The 18,082-nt window shown below is 42.4% G+C and overlaps 1 protein-coding gene across 1 annotated transcript in view; it reads right to left on the bottom strand.

Annotated features, from left to right (window-relative positions):
* Positions 1 to 16,959, bottom strand: part of JAG2 (jagged canonical Notch ligand 2) — a 94,888-nt gene extending 77,929 nt beyond the window's left edge. The window contains 3 exon segments of the mRNA XM_054026786.1: positions 15,490 to 15,813; positions 16,585 to 16,683; positions 16,686 to 16,959. Of these exon segments, the coding sequence (XP_053882761.1) occupies positions 15,490 to 15,813; positions 16,585 to 16,683; positions 16,686 to 16,745 (483 nt within the window). The 5' untranslated portion in view covers positions 16,746 to 16,959.
* Positions 16,960 to 18,082: the final 1,123 nt, after the last annotated feature.

An 18,082-nucleotide genomic window follows, 5' to 3' on the forward strand; every position in this document is an offset into this window, starting at 1 on the left:
TCCATGCCAGCTGATTGAAGTGAGCTTCAAGCCATTTCCAGGAATTCACATGGAGTGCGCCAATAGCAGAAATATATAAATGAAGCATCTATGAAGTTAGAAAACTTGCAATACAAAACAAGTGTGATGCAGTCTTGTGTGAAGTGCAGTCAACACCATTTTTACTCAAATATTTGAATATTCAAAAAAAAAAAAAAATTCCAGCCTTACTACCATCCTTTTGACCTGTTGTGGACATGAAGGGTCATCTACCTTCTATTCACTTCTCAAAAGTCACTTTAAGTTTTGATATGCAAGTTCTCCATGACCTGTAGCTGTTACAGGGAAACATGCCTCCTGCATTCTCTTCTTATGCTGATGAAAAAGAAGCTAAATTGTCTCTTTCAAGTGTATGTAATGACCATGAAGAGCCATTAATGGTTTACATAATTATTTCATGCCGATATTTAGAATTCAGAGCTGAACTAGTAATTAATACTGTTCTTCCCCTCCCCCCTATGCTCCATGTGGCATGGATATTATCAGGTCCTCTGGGTGTTTCAAGCTGTGCATCATTATAATTTCAACTTCAAGTCAAGAGGGAATTAAACTAGCCATGTAATAATGTACTTTAATTACTGTTCTAAACAGAGAACACCTGCATGCATTGTATTTTGTATTGCAACTGTGTATACTAAAAGGTAAACGTATAATCAAAATATAAATGTCTTATAGTTTCTCCAATGTATGGCAAACATTTTTGCAAGAGTGAGTTATTTTTTAATTCTTAGCAATTTTAATATTCTAAAATAAAGTGTTAAGCTATTAAACTACAGTGCTACAAGTAATTAACAAATATTAAACAAAAAAGTTAGATGTATGCTTTTTAACAAATCCTCATTCTACATACACATCCAGCAAGACAAGAGACCTGTTTTTAAGTAATTAGAACTTCCTGCTAAAAGATGAAACATTTATCCATTCAAACGTGCGATACCGGACATGTCCCTATGTAAGCAGCTTAAAAATAAAAACAAAAACTCTGTACTATCAATATGAAATCACCCCTATTTTGAAAGGGCAAGTATTTGAACGAGTTTTCCCCAATCCTTGGCTTCAAGCTAGTTCCTAAAAGAGTACCAATTGCTACTGCTTCTGTGATATGGCCAAGTGAAGAACTGGAATGAAGCCACTTACAACCATCAAGATGTTAACAGCTCTTCATCACTTTTTAAATCTAGTCCTATAACTTAAAAACTATTTCCACGCACTCCTAGCACAGCATTGGTCACAATTAGTAACAGCAAAACATGCAACCACTAAAACAAAACAAAAAAAAAAAAGTAGTGTGTTTTTAAGCTGAAAAAGTGTCCAGTTTGTCACAGCTTCCTTATTCATGGTTGCTCAATCCAGTTTCTTGGCAAGCTAATAAGTAGGAATACTTGATTTTGCAGAATAGCAGCTTTTGATGTTATTTGTGACAATTACAATCCATGATACTTTGGCTGGTAGTTCTCATGAGGGGCAGCAGGACCTAGTGGTTAAAGCACAGGGATTTGAGTCCAGAGAGCCAGTTTCTCTTCCAAAGTTTGTTTTTTTAAATGTGCAAGTCATTTAGCACCCCATTTTCCTCTCTGTAATAAAAAAAGTAATACGGCCTTACTTCATAGCACATCTGTGCAGTGTGAAGTACAAAGCTTTGAAAGCCTCAAACAAAAGGCACTATATAAATATGGTGATAGTTCTCAGGATATTCAGGACTGTGATTCACCTTGTTACCCCCTGCCTCCAGTGAGACTAGCTTGTGCTTAACTAGATGCCAGTTCCCTGACACCTCCTGCCTGCTAGTCACCCAAATAATCCTCTCTGGGCTATGCCAGCCCTTACTTTGCCTCACAAATTAACAATAGGTGCACCTCAGTTCCCAAAACCCTTTGAAGCATTCCCTTGAAGTGGACAGCCCCTCATTCACTGAACACTTACTAGGTCTGCTGCCCCCAGTGGGAACAGCACACACACTTTCTTGATTAGTTCAATTTACGATCAGCTCCTTGTACAGACGCCACAGCACAGATATTTATAGTGAAAACTGCAAGTTTATCATCAAAGCTCAGGATTCAAGAGAATGAGTGAAGATAATGGAAATGGAAGGGTTACATATAGAACAAAATCAATACATGCTTTCTAGAGCCTAAACAAACAGGCTAACCTCCTGTCTAGAGCAGCCTTTTCTTATGCTTAGCCTTGGCTGGAAACACTGCAAAAGGCTGATTGTAAACATGAGGTCCATTCACTTCTTAGGTGCAGGATAACAGGGTGCTTTACCTGTCCCCTAGTTATAGTCCAATAAACCTTTGACATGCACCCTCAGATAAGGCTTTTTTCCCCTGCTGTTCCTTCTCTTCCTCAATCCTTCATCTGCATTTAGCTCACTCAGACTGATGATTGCGAGTGAGACAATACTCACTTTACATTGCAACAGACGGATAAACATCTCTGCTCTGACAGGAAACCAGTTTTTTATTTATTTATATATATATATAAATATAGTGTGTGTGTGTGTGTGTGTGTGTGTGTGTGTGTGTGTGTGTGTGTAAAGTATAAAATACACACACACACACCCCTCCTTACATAGTAGCAGTACATAAAATTTATGACAATATTCCTAACCAGTGACACCTGTTTTCCTTTCAGAGTGGTAGCCGTATTAGTCTGTATCAGCAAAATCGAGGAGTCCTTGTGGCACCTTAGAGACTAACAAATTTATTTCGGCATAAGCTTTTGTGATGAAGTGGGTTCTAGCCCACGAAAGCTTATGCCCAAATAAATTTGTTAGTCTCTAAGGCGCCACAAGGACTCCTCGTTTTTGCTGTTTTCCTTTGATATCCTACAGGATGTTCTTTGGTGAACCAGGATGTAATATACCAGTCTCAGAAAATACTTGTAAACTCTATGCACCCCCCTAAGGTTGCCAATTTTGATTGGACATATTCCTGGAGGTTGCATCACATGATGATCTTTAATTAAAAATAATCCTGGAGGGCTGGCAACCCTGACCCCCTCTGTGCCCCTTTGCCAGCTGGCATTAAGCGGTTCTTGGATCACAAGTGTAAATTATTTCCCACCCCCCTCTAGATGACTTTACAGCTGCACAAGGCTAACGGATCTCACCTCCCTATTCCGCCCCACCACCACATTTTTCTTAAATGATGGTTTATAATACAAGCTATTAGAAGACTTTAGAAATAATGTTACTGTACCAAAATTCATTCTGTAGTCAGTGTGAATTTCATATTGGAAAAGCTGTTCATTGCTTATTTTGAGAAGGAATACACATGTATACTTTGCTAACTGAAGCTGTACTTTAAATGTTTAATATTTGCATCTTCCTTTCCAGTTAAAAGGTAATGCTGTGGAAGCACTATGGGCTATCAAAAAGGACCTAGAAGTTGGTTATCCCGATCGCCAGAAACTAAGTACAGTAGAACCTCAGCACTACAAACACCTCAGGAATGGAGGTTGTGTGTAACTCTGAAATGTTTGTAACTGAACAAAACGTTATGGCTGTTCTTTGACTTAATGCAGCTTTGAAACTTTACTATGTGGAAGAAAATGCTGCTTGTAACCATCTTAATTTAAATAAAACAAGCACAGAAAGTTTCCCTACCTTGTCAAATTTTTACATTTTTTTAGTCGTTTATGTTTAATACTGTACTATACTGTATTTGCTTTTTTTTCCCCTTCTTCCTCTCCTCTGCGCTACTGCCTGATTGCATACTTCCAGTTCCAAATGAGGTGTGTGGTTGACCAGTCAGTTCATAACTCTAATGTAGGTCCATAAAACCTCACTTACATCATTCCTTTACCTATGCAGTGTTCATATACACAACAGTTAAAAATCCAAAAGGGCAAATACTATATGAGCAAAGACACTATGGATTGAAATCCCAGCAAGACAAAGCTCACCATTCAAATTGCAATTAATCCCTAAGAACACTTGCACTGTACAAAATTATTTCCAGAATGTGGGGCAGATTTTATCAGATATTATTAAAAAAAAAGCAAGGTAGACTGGTTTGCTCTGCACGAATAATAGAAGAGACCCTTTCCCAGAAAAAGGGCACTAGCAGTCCAAGGAAGTACACAAGCAATAGTTACCCAGGAAGATTAGTGAAGAGACGAGTCATAACAAGTAGACACTGAAGGGCAAGAAATTTAAGTTTCACATGTATCTAGTTTTAAACCTAAGATAGGGGACTGGAACAATTTCCAGTATCTTAAAGCAAAAAGCATGTTAGAAACTATAGCAGCAGAGATGACTATTCAGGGGGAATAAAAAGGTAAGAGGAAGATTCCCCTTTGAAAATAAAAAATATATACATGAATGCTAAATACAGTACAGTCTAAAGAATAATACAGGGAATAAAAAACCCACCAGACAAGATGTGCAACAAGGGACAATTTTTTAAAAATATATACACTTTAAAACTTAAGTAAACTGCAATCTATTTACAGCCTGCTTAATACGCCAGTCTTATCCCAAGTTTTTAAATAAATAAATAAATAAAAGTTACTTCAGAGAGCAAGCACCTGTGCATCTGTCCAAGGGGCATATAATTGGTTATTCAAGAACTATTAGTCTGTTTCTTAGCAACCTCTGTAAGCTCTAATCAAGTAAGGCCAAGATTGTCATTTATCCTTGAAATGCCATGCCCCTTTCATCTAATAGAGGATTCTCACTGCTATTAGGCAACAAATAATAGTTTTAGCCATGGATAATATCCATGCTCACTACACATTTCAGCTGAGAATTCTTTCTGATGCCAGAGATCAGGAAAGCTCTTCACTATATGCCTTTCCCTTTATTTCATTTAGCTAACAACTGAAATGCTGACTGCTGAAATAATCCATTTTCTTCCCCTCAATTTGTTTAGATGAACTGCCAAGCTAAAACCACTCAAACTAGGGGCTAAGTGTTTGTAGTTGGATCCTTTGGGAAGAAAGTCACTATATAATCAGAGTAATTAATCACTGGAATAATTTACAGTGTCATGGTGGATTCTCCATTGCTTACAATTTTAAAATCAAGACTGGATGTTGTTTCTATAAAATATGCTCTAGGAATTATTTTGGGGGAAGTTCTATGGCCTGTACTATAGAGAAGGTCAAAGGAGATGATCACATTGGTCCATTCCAGTCAGACTCTATAAAGAGGTAAAAGCCTGGTTCACAAAACAAGAATTTTTGCAACAGTGAATGGTCTTCAGTAGGACTTTATATAAGAAAAGCATCTTTATACCGCAAGCAGCAGTACGGACATGTTTCCAAGCAAACCATAGGATTTGGAGATTATACTTCATGATCCCCCAAGAGTATTTAAGCCCCCAGAACTTGTGAGATGGGTAAAAGGATTATTTTATCCACCATAAAATGCAGCCATTTCAATGTGGAACACTGCTGGCAGAGCAACACTATGGCAAGAGTTGAGACTAAATAGTATGTTGTATCCAATTAAAAAGCAGTTAACTTAGGTAGCAAGAATGAAATTATCCAAGTAGGAATTTGGATATATGCCACTGAGGACTGAACTGACCCACAAACACAGTCTCAGTGGATTTCTGATGGCCTCTATTCTAAAATTCACCCAAGAATGTTCCATATGACATTTTGTTATGAGTTGATCCCTACTAAATTAAAAGCAACAATCAAAATGATTTAGATACCTACTAACCAGAAGTGAATGGTGGTACCAGGAGCAAGGGCCAGGACAACTCACTAGTACGAAGCTTAGCACTCTGACACACCTCCACTGAAAGGAGCAGGATGGCAGGATTCCTGAAGAGGTGCTCTCTCTAGACCCTGTTCAGCAGCTCCATCTTTTAGATGATCCTCTGCTAAGTTTTGATACATTTGAAGCCCCACCCTTGCCCCCATCCCATTCCTGGAAAAAAATATTTCCTCTTTCAACCTAGGAGCTTCCTGGCTGCTTTAAGTAAACCAATAGGGTGGGGAAAGAAGAAGAAACAGCAGAAAGTAAGTTTTTCTTCTACTACTGTACCACATCCCCCCCGCCCATGGAGTAGCATCATTGCTTGCTTCTGCCAAGGACTTTTCAATCAGCATCTACACAAAGTTGACATATGATCATTAGTTTTATTCCACTTACTTGGGGATGGGGGGGGGCGGGGCAGAGGAAAGAGAAATTTATAGGCACAAGAGTATCTACAACTATCGGCAGATCAAAGGACAGTGCTGCATCTAGTCACAATTACTTTAAAATAAAGTTGGTTGAGGTAAAACTACATTTTGTCCTGTCTATGCTTAGTTTTTATAACCTTTTATAGTTATCTCCTTGTAAAAATACTTTTCTTGCTGTAGACATAGCCAGAGTGGCTTCACACTTCATAATAGGGTCAAACTGCTCAAGACAGTATTATAAGTGGAAATGATACAGAGCTTCTACAATAATAAATTGTGACCGATAAGAACCTCCTTCCCCTCCCTCTATCCTAGGTTTATTTTTTTTAATAGGATTCTTTGATTGCAGATGGACTATATATTAGAATAAACGGATCAATGCACATGTCCTGTATACTGCAACAAGAGTGTAACGATCTCCTTGATGCACTGCCTGGAGTGCCTTCTGAAATGGATGGATACCTGGCAATCAGAATTTCTTTCACATCTATAATACTAAAGCCTGCATAGTCTGAATTAAGCTTCAGTATCCTTACAGAAGAGAACTTTAGTAAAACATTGGTGTGTCAAAGAAGTTTTAAATGTTAGAATTAAATAAGCTTTCAGAGGCACAGATATCATAGAAATGCAAGACTGGAAGGGACCATCTAGTCCAGCCCCCTGCACTAAGGCAGGACTAAGTTTAAACTGTCCTTCTATTACTACTATCTGAAGAGTTATTCAAAGTACTCTTAAGGACATATGAAGGAAGAAAGGTTAAGAAAGTATAATAGAACAGCTGGCAGGCCACTAATCTCTCTGCACTGCAAGTTATTTTTACAAGAAATAATAGGTTCAGTTATGTCTGAAATATGCAGAGGACATCAAGGGTTACCTTTCCATTGAAATTTGGAAGAGAGGACTTTTCTATAGTTACACAAAACTTCTCTCTTCATACTTTCTACTCTGGGCAAGCTGCAATGCCACAGCCATGCCTCCCCTCCCCTCCGCTCCCCTTCCCAGACATGTTTAATTATTATTTGGACTTATTATGTCAAAGCATTTTCAAATTTACTTCAGAATTGTTGTACAGACACCCACTTCTACCAAAAAAGCAAAAGAAACAATAAATAAATAAAAAATAATAAAAAACAAGAACGTGAAAAGTATATATGTGCCTATTACTTAATTAACTTTAGGAAAAAAATAAATAATTTTAGGGGGAAAAAGTGTCAGTGTGTTGGTGGCCGCACTCTGAGGCCACCAAAAAAATTGATGCGAGAACCCCTAGCCTAGATCATTGCTATATTATCATCAACAGTGAACATGCAAGATTTAACTCAAAAGCTCTCTGATCTAATACAGAAGGGATACTGTTTACATACTGAAATAGTCCTTCACACACACACACACACACACACACAATCCCAAGAGGAGTAAGAGCTGTGAAGACAAGTACTAAGCAGCTGGAAATTTATCCAAACGCATTTATCCACTAACCCATAGGAAACAGAGCAAGATTTCCTTGTACACCCCAGTCTATGTATTCATAAATGCATAGCAGAGAGGCTGCAGGGGATGATTTCTGATGCACATCCATAAGTTATGATTATCTGGAAGTATCATTTTGGGCTATTAGCATAGCATGTCCTTTTAGAGTCAGAAAACTTTCTGTGATGGTTATTACAGTACTACTAGAAGGTTCTCAAATTGCCTAGCCAAAGTGCCACAAAAAGGCACTTAAGAGTAAATATTTCATTTGAAAGATTATTAAACTAGGAGCTTGCCTACACAAACACCTATTTTGTGGCAAGCTGGGGTGCAAATATACCCCACATTAAGTGTCCATGTGAACATTGCTGCTGCACACTAAAAGTTCCCTACCACACTTGGATCTATTCTGCTTCGAAATAGTAGATTGATGCACACTAGGGAACTTTTAGTGAGGGGCAGTAGTGTCCACCTCAACACTACATGCACAGCAGGCTAGCACAGAGTAGATTTACACCCACCTTACTAATATGAACAGTTTGTGGCAAGTCTTAAGAGTTTATAGCAGGGGTGGCCAAACCGTGGCTTACAAGCTCTTTTACAGTTGAAGTACGGCTCGTGGAGCCCCTCACGCCCCCGTCCCTCCGCCCCCTCCCCCCCGAGTCTCCATGTACCAGACTGGGTGGGTGAGTTGGGGCCTCGGCCTTGCAGCAGGGTGGTGGTGGGGTAAGGGCTTCTGCGCAGCAGGGAGGGGGATCTCAGGGCTTCAGCAGGAGTGTGGCTGAAACCCCAACCCTGGCAGACGCCTCCCACAGGGCTGAATCCCGAGCCTCAGCAGATATGCCCTGGCTCTCGAACATCTGAAGATTGTCATGTGGTTTGGAGGGTCAGTAATTTTGGCCACCCCTGGTTTATAGGGAAACTGTATGGTCAGCACAGACTTCCATTAAAAAAAAGCTACAGTCAAGTTAAGTTGCATAGATATTTTATGTTTGCAACCAATGTGTAGCTACCAACTACTTCATTTTTCATATTAATTTCCTGTTATACTGGCCTAATTCATATAATGTGCTTATATTGCACCTATCTCTGAGAACTTTAGTTTGTTAGATGATCTTATGTTCACTTTCTCTCTTTCCCCTCACCCACTCTATTCTATATCAAGTTTTGTTGTTTTAAAACTTGAGTGTCAAAGGGGTTAAGAGACAGCTTGTCAAAAGTAGGAGGTTTTACATTTCATTCGAAAGGCATTTAGTTTGCATCATTAACTTGGGCTGGTCCCATGGAAGACTGAAAATGGCATGACCTTGAATTTGATCCAGTAATCAATGGGAATCCAGTGAAGAAAGCCTTGCTGATCAGAGATCCCAAGTTCATTGCATTATGGTAATCCGTGCCTGAGCGACAAAAGAATGGCTCACTGCAGCCAGACTCAGAACTGAGAAGATGGGATGCAGTTTCCTAGCCAGGGGTGGGAGAGGCATTTTCCAACCAAAGCTATTTGGGTGCCCAAAAGGCAGCAAGGAGTCCAGGTAAATTTCAATCCAATCTCTTCCAATCTTTAATTCTGCCCTTGCTACAACCATGCAGCTCTCAGATTTTGAGTTAGGGGAGTCTACCTGAGCTAACTGTATGTGCAGGATTATGCTTAAGTAGTAGAGAACATCTAAAGAACAGGTTTAAATTATATATTAAAGGTGTAGTGTCACATGGATCTTAGATGTACTGATGCAGCCAAGTTAGTCTTTCAACACTTTTGGGTAGGATATATTCCACACTCTAGTTCAAACTTGATCTAAAGCATAAACAATTCCAGACATCTGGATGAGACGGATCACCCTAGTATCTGGGTACAGCATATAAAACTTAAGAGTTAAAAAAACACCACACTTTCATACATAAGATCCAATACCTGAAAGTTCCCCTCAGTCCTACAAAATTTTGACTGAGAAGGACCCTTACAGGCTAGATAAGAGCTGAAACACTTATGGAAATCCTGGCCACATTCCAAAAGCATATGGCACACTAAACTTCTGGCAAGTTCCTGGAGGTAACAAATAGAAAAAAGCCTAACCACTCAGGATTCAGGATTTTGGAGACAAAATCAGCACTTTGAATTTTACCTAGAGAGTTTGACAGCACACTGGTGTAATATGCTCTTACCTGACCATCACATTCAAGGGTCTGAAAAATGGGGGGGGCAACTACTGGTTTTCCATTCTCTCTGTTCAAAATTTTCAACTTCAAGACCGGTCAGTATAATACACCTGCATGTTTAACTCAACTGCACGGCCAGATAGAGTACCAATATATTTAGTGCCTGGTGCAGAAAAGTGAAACATTTTTGCCATGGAATTCACCATTTCATGGAATGATGAAGAGGTGCGAGATTGCATGGCTACAGAAGACCAGACACAATGAAGCCTTGAATGCAACAGTTCACACCTTTTAGAGCTATTGTTTCAGCCAGGAATCACTGCAGCGGTTTACACTGGTTCACACTTGCAAGGTTCTCTGCCACCATAGGGGCTGAAATACTATTTCATAAGAGGACAGAGGAATGGTAGCAATCCCAACACTGTTTTGTTGCAACCCACAGGTGGAGAAGTCCTGGTCACCATTCTAGGATATCAGTTAGCCCTCTGATAGGTCAAGATGTGATCTAGTGTGTTAAGGTGCTACACTTTTTTTTGTGCACAATAGCCTACAAGATATTTGCAAAACATTGGCATACATGCCCATCTTCTTGGCAGAGACCTTACACATACAGCTTGACTGTCAGAGGAGCTGACCTCTTACAGAGCAGACACAAGTAAGCCCCTAACAGGTAGGTGGAGGGGGGGGGGGGCAGAGAGAAGACAGACCCTCTTTTTGAGAAATATAAACATTTCATTTACAGCCATTGTTAATTTGCGATATTAAGCAAGAACCTAGCCTTGGATAATTAGATACTGGTTATTTTGATAATGATTATGTGTATCTTCCAACTAAGATTCTTAGGAGCTCCTTCCAAACACTAAGCCTTACCAATGTGATGGAGAGTCAGTATTAAGTGACCCAACTCCCAACCTTTTGCTCTAACCATTAGTCAATACTCCACCAGTTAAACAGGCTGTGCTGGGTTAGCCCCATTCATATATAATACACCTTTCAATGCTTCTCTCCTGATCAAGGTACAAAACCAATTTTTAAAATTAATTGAAGCCTATGCATTTTGTGGAAATGCAGGACCAATTATTATATTCCTGCATCTTCAAGATGTTTGATAGTATCTCTTTAACTGGGGCTATTTCAGAAAGTCTGAAAGCTACCTATCACTTATTTCTTACATGTCACTTACCAGTTGCCATGGCAAACTTATTCCAGAATCAATCCATCAATTTAGGAAGAGCCTGTTCTGCAGCAAGAGATTAGACTCAACTATAAATGTGACGTTTCTCATGATCTCTTAATGCAGACAGTTCCCAGTAATGTAGGTTAACACAATGCATTGGGCAAAGAACCTACCACTTTAAAAGTTTGTGGAATGTGAGCTTTTAAATATAAAAATCCAGTAGAGCTGAACTTCTGCATACAGAAGCATCCCAATTGCATTCAAGATTGAACACTTTTGATTTTCAACATGCCTTGCAATGAAGTCAGTTTTCAGTAGTATTTTAGTCAAATGTTGACACTTCTATACTTAGAACACAAAATAAGATGACAGTGGTTTAGAAGCAATTATTGCCATCTATGCAGTTTATATTTATGAATCTTTAATATTTCAGTTATAACATTTTATGTAGTTCTTTTAACTTGAGAAGTACTTTTATTTTAATGAAGTTAAATTTGTTTATTGATAATCTTTTACATGTTAAGCTTCTCAAATTTTAGAGGAGGGAGGGGAGAGTTGAGGTGGGTGGGTGAAGAAGACAGCTGTATTGTTCTAGCTGTTCCTCAATTTCTCCCACTGCCAAATTTCTGCAAAAGACATATATATCCCAAGGTAGCAATTTTAAGAACTTTTTGGCAATATCCCAACCTTCTCTTGAAAACAGATCAAGCTACAAAGGTTTAATAATAATAATAAAAAAAAAACCACACACCCCTAACAGGAAACGAGCAACAACTGACACTTCATATCACCTTGTAGGGATCACTGAACTCAGGTGTTTCAGCTTTATAGAACAGAGTGGTCATACCTCAGACTACTCTAAAGAAGACTGTCCTTTTAAAAGAGACTTGAAATATGCAAATCTAATTGAAAAGTAGTATGTTTTATTACAATAAAGCATCTTAACAGCTGAAAAGGGTGTTTCTATTAACAGTTATATACATTTCATTTACAGCCATTGTTAATTTGCGATATTAAGAGATTACACAGAGGGAAGAATATTAGAGACAAGTTTTCCTCAGTGTTCAATTTGTCCTAATCAATACTAAGAAGTTAAAAACAGTCTCCTTAACTAGGCAACCAAGCCTTCAATTAGTGGCCAGTAATATGCTGACCAGTAAGTGCACATATACCAATTTATTAATATTAGGTGATCTTTTATCCAAAGATTTTTATATTTTTTCCCCCTGGCTTACACAAGAAGTTTTAGGCTTCAAGTCCCTTGGTGACAGTAGATGCCAAACCAAGTGCATTTTATGTAAGTTAAGGATATGCTTTCTTGCCCTCTTTAGTGGCATCTCCTCCAACTTGATCAGTAAGTGACATTACTCATTACTGGTATGAGTATGTGCACACTGATGTGCATAAAACTAGCCTCATGATAAGAGTACAGCAAGTGATAGGTATGCCAATATGGAGAGTTTACACAAAGTGACTTGTTTTGAAAATGGCAGTTTTAAGAATTTGATGTTTGAGTCATTAAAGCCAACTTCTTGAGGACTATTCACCAATGAACACAATTCAGCTCAAAAATGCAGTTATTTCTAGCATTTATGTTAAAATAAAAAAAAAGTCTTACATGAACTGGGAAGTCTTTCAATTTACTCTTGTTCATCACAGGTCTAATTGTACAATGTATCACGGAAGTCTGGCATTCCCAATACCTTCCTCAAAGCTTGACACTCGTGATGAGGCTACAACATACCAGTTTAAATGCAGCATATAAAACAGCTTGGGTAGTTTTTAAAGCTGTAGTACAGCCAGTCTACAGTTATTTTTAGAGTTAAGGGTGGGCAGGGAGAGGACTTTATTCCTTCTAAACTCAAAATGCAAGCCACCCACCAAACTGCATTTTGTGACTGGTTGCACTGTTTAAATAAATTACGGGTTGCTTTGCAACAGCTGCAAAGACACACTGGAAATGAAACACCAAGTGTTTCAGCTTCAGTGCTTCCATAAAGTGGTGTGGGTAGTGGTGTAAAGGATTTAATGGTTGACAGATATTACTTGGGTGCTGGAAGTACTGTACTAAGTTTGTCTGAAGTAGAAAGCCCTGTTAAATTTTAGGACTTCTTCAGGATACAGAAACACAGTAGATGGTAGCTGCAAGATAGGAATGCGCTTATTTTGACAACAAACAGAGAATTGAGCTCAGAACCTGTATTATGAAGACTACCCAATTCTCTGCCAGTTTCAAGAAGTAGTACTTGAAACTGGCACAATAAAATAATGAGCTAAATTACCTCTACTTCTTCATGCACCTCAAATATAAAACGTTTTCAGGTGCTAATGTTGCTCACTTAGCTTACTCAAAGCCAAGTTTATAATTTCACCTCACCTGTATTTTACAGCTGACTTTAAGACAGAAAGCATCTTTATTTAATCCTTTATCACATTTCAGCTAGCTGTTCAGTCATCCCAAGTATCATTTATATAGTATTCACCATAGTCCATCAGCAGGGAGCCTTATAATTCAATAGAAGACTAGGAAAGAGTTAAGAGTTGCATTGGCCATTAGAAGCTAAGCCACTTTGTACACAGAGATCAACATGTAAGAGCTTGTATCCATTCCAAAGTTCTTCATGTGGATTTAAACAGCGAAAAGTTAAAGTATCTTTCTAATCTGAAGTATCCCCTCTCCCTTCTGCACTACAAAAAGCCTGTTTAAAACTGACCAGCTCCCCCATTAGTGGGAACTGTTCGCAGGATGAGTCTTCAGTACTACTGAGGATTTAAATGGTGTGGGACTTATTTCTTTAGCATGACCAGTCTTGGCTTCATCATTTAACACTTCCAACGCCTGAGGATTTCCAGAAGAGGAAAATCTTACAAGCTTTGCACAGCCCAAGGCAAGCATGGATCCAGTCCTTTGTTGTTCAGTACCAACAATGTGCTCGGCCCGAGAACTGCCATAGCCCGGGTTCATCCTCCAGTGTGAGGCTCCTAGCCTGGGACACGCTGCCATGACGAGTCCCCACAACTCCGACACTAGCCAAGCCGCACCCCCACAGCAAAGCTGCCCTTGGCAGCTGCCGAGCGGGGCCTGCAGGATCCCACCTGCCTGGCGCGGGCCGGAAAGGCTGGAGTTGGCTCCCTGCTCGCAGCCTCTCCCGAACTCACCCCGCTCCCTGCCACGTGACACCGACCCCTCTTCCCCTCCCCCACGCCAGGGAGGCCCGTCCTTGGATTTCGCGCCCCCCCCTCAGCGCCAGGCAGCGTCACTCTTGGCGGCTGCAGCCCCACACCCCCGGGCAGGGCGCTGTCAGGAGCCCTGAGACCGAGGGCAGCTCCCGGGGAGGGGGGGGGCGTGACCGGCCCAAGCCCACCGCCCTGCCTCAGCCCCGCCCACAGGGGACGGTTCCCAGCCTCCGCCGGTAGGTGGGTGGGGCAGGGCTCCTGGCGTCTAGGCGCCGCGTACCCCACACGCCTACCAGGCCAACGGCTTCCCCTCCCAGCCTCGGCCCCGCCCACTGCTGCTCCAACGGCCGCCCGCCAGCCACTTCCTCCCGCCCCCGGGGCCGGTCTAGTTCCAGAAGCCGAGCAGCTCGCGCCCTTCGCGAGCCGCCGCACGCGCTCTCCACTCACTCCCCATAGCCTGGGGCCAGTGCAGCGGTTGCCGCCTCGCCTCCCCACGCCCTAGGCTCACCGTGGTGCACGCGCCCCCTGCCGGGAGGCTCCCTTCAATGCATGCCCCATTTAACTACAAGCAGGCGGCACCTTGCGCCACAAACAGGGGAGGCTCTAAGTCTGTGCAAAGCTGCAGGTCCTGCAGCCAAAAACAACGTATCTCCTTCCATGCAGAGGCAAATGCGTTTTGCATGGCTTAGTGCCCACACCTGGAATCTGCGAAAAGCAGGAGCGGGCACGCAACTGATTCCCCAGCTGCTCCTGCAGGACTGAAACACCCTTATGTAGGTACTTATGGGATTTATTTATTATTACACTGCAGCCTGTGCTTTATATCTACTACTGCCACAAATACTCCGAGTCACTAGACTGCAGCCTGTTGCAAGCGTTTCTCGAATGCCTCCCTATCATCACATAAGGGATGTAATACAGCTCCCCTAGCCCTATAGATCCCGATCTGCAAGACCAATGAAATCGTTGCTGGTGAATAGGGGAAACCCCAGCTTTGCAAATGTACATGCAAACAGCAAGCGTTAATATTAAACCGGGTAACCATCACCTTCCATACCTCCTCTAACCTCCACAAGCAAAGAGCACACACTCCCTTCAGTAGTTTACTAGAGGGACTGCAGCGCAGGGTGGAAGGAAAAAGGCAACTTAAATTAGAAAGTGGAGAAACGAACACAGGGAGGTCATAACTGTTCAGCCATCAATTAGCAACCATCGGGGAAAACCCCCTATTTCCTAGTTTATTCCTTCCAGCCTATTCAATGCACCAAGAAAAAGGGTTTTGCTTTGAGGAAATTAAAATGTTATAGAAAAAGGGATGAGAGTCAACCTACCGGCCATGCAAACTGAAAAGGTATAACAATCCTGCCCACGTCATGATTTTTGCCCTGATGAGAATATTTGTTGCTGTTCAAATAAAAAGTATTTCCACCGAGAACTGGGGTAGATCCGGATCCGTAGTTGCAAGGTCCAATGGGCGTGATCTTGGCCTGATATTCCTTTAAACAAACTTTCACATAAGTATCACATTCATCCCGGGTACAGTTCAGGTTCTGGGGACTTTTCATGCCATCACAACATTCCCCATTCAACAATTCTCCGTTTACATTCTTCACCGCGTTAAGCTGCAGCTCGAAATAGCCCGTGGATTGGGACACCTAAAAATAAAAATCAAAGGGGAGTCAACCTCATTACTATAGCGTCTTGGGAAAGTGCATGGAAGTTTGCAATCAGCCAATACAAGGTTTCCTCCCAAGCCTTCCAGTAAAGCGTTTTGCTATTAAAATTCTATTTCCTATAAAATAATACATCTAGAACTGTATAGCTGTTACTGCAGCAATACAAACAGCTGCACTAGGTAACTGCACTGCAAAAGTACTGTACATAAATAATCCACTGCAAGGGATATAGACATTTTAAAATCCCTCAAGGCTGAATAAATTATTGATAAAGGTATGAAGAGGAGATGTATACAGAAGTGAGCACCCAACTCCTGAAATACAACAGTAATTATGATCTCTGCAAATGCAATCCTTCGTTTTCATACAGAACCGCTTAAAATAAAATGGGTGTGAAGGACATGTAGCTGCAAGTTGTAGATGTTCTTCTAACACAGCATATTGATTTCCTCCCCCCTCGTTTAAACCCACGGATCTAATGCCATGAACAGGAGACTGATTGAAAGGCTACACAGACAGAAAGAAGCCATGGCAACCCCCACAATGAGATCAGGGTTTTAGGTCTAGGAGCCATGCCCCAAAAGGGGCAATGCTAAAAAGACAGATACCTCTGCCTACGACATTAAATGCATTCCCTCTCCTCCACCGCACCCCATTTGGTGGGAAGGTAAATCCCTTTCAGGGAGGAAAGCCTTCTGCTGCAGCCCCCAGGACATTTCCCCACCACTCTGCAACCGCCAATCTTCTTACCTGCACCCACAAAGTTAGGAGCAACACCAGGCTCAGTGCTGCTGTGAGGGGAGCCCAGTGCCGCCTGCTAGAACCCAGCATGCCTGCTGCTCCGAGCCGAATGGTGCTTGATCAGAGACGGGCGAGGAAACCAGCCATGGACCGGCCGCTGCTCGGAGCATCGACGGCGAAGGTCTTTACATGCACAAGGCGGAGCCTCCTGTGCGCTCTCTGCTGCCCGGGAAGCTTTCCCCACCGCCCCGAGAGGTGCAGGGCATGGGCTGTCAGCACGGACCGCCTAGAGTGCTCCCGCCGCAGCAGCAGCGCTGGTTCGCAGGCAGCTCGGCTCGCTCTCTGCGCGCCCGCACTGCACAAACACCCAACAAGTAGGTGCCAGAGTGACAGCTTCATTACCCATTAGTCACCGGCGCCTCTGCCTTCATATTAATGAGGGGGACGGGCCCAACCCAGGAGCAGGCGGGTGTGGCCACACGGCGCTGCTCCTGTTCTTAAAGGGCTGGGGACTGGGAGACCGCCGGAGATGGGCACAGCCCGAGGGCGTGCGCGCTAACCATAGCCCAGGGGTGCATGCCGACTAGCCGCAGGGATCGGGAGTGCGCGCTGTACGCACCAGTACTTCTCGTGCGCGCACATGCAGCCACCTGCGCGCCGGGGGTGCCCTATCCACTACGGCGCGGTCACAGCTGCGTGCCCTGTGGATTGTGAGAGGTGCGCCATCAATCGTCCAGCGGGTGTGTCTGGGGGTGGAAAACTTTACCAGACCGTAGCAAGCCCAGAGCAAACTGGGAGGGAGCGATAAGACAGCAGCTAGGGCTAATGCACCGCTTAGCGGCCCAGTCCTCTTCCCTTCCCTGGCCCCACCTGCTGCTGGCAAGGGAAAGGCTGGAGGAAGTTCGGGGAGTCCCCCCCCCTTTTTTTTTCTTCAATCCGCCTTTGGGTAATGAGACATGTGACGTTACCCTCTGGCTGATAAAAAGGAACATGGATTTTCCTTGTCTTACTCACCACCCAAGAGCCCCTGGCCGCGGGGAAGACGTTGATACTACTCTACTTCTCCCAAGTTTCCTGCTAGCTGGGAGAAGGCCGGCTGCTCTGCCCCCCATCTACCACCCTCCTAGCTACTAAAAGGGGCGACTCCAATTTCTGCTCCTCCATTTTTGTGGTCGTCCTCCTTTCTGAATGGCTATAGTCCCGACTTCTGCTGTTGTCCACAGCTTTCCCAAGCAGCAGCCGCCGCAGAGTGAAATTGACACGAATCTTGCCCTTTTACTGCCCTCTACATGGTTCTGAACAGTACCGACCAAACTGAGCAGAGTTTTGTTAATTTCACTCTGCTTGAGCAATCTCAGAACAGCAGAGGCAGTAGAGTTGCCTGTGCACTCTTAATTTGGCCCCCTTATGCCCATGCATTTTGACACAGTCCTTAATTGCGGGGTCACTTTTTTCCGCAGGACCCCTGCTTTATTCTGCGTATGCTACAGACCTGTTCTGGGGATGA

This window comes from Malaclemys terrapin, chromosome 4 (genome assembly GCF_027887155.1).
Source record: "Malaclemys terrapin pileata isolate rMalTer1 chromosome 4, rMalTer1.hap1, whole genome shotgun sequence".
Taxonomy (NCBI): domain Eukaryota; kingdom Metazoa; phylum Chordata; order Testudines; family Emydidae; genus Malaclemys; species Malaclemys terrapin.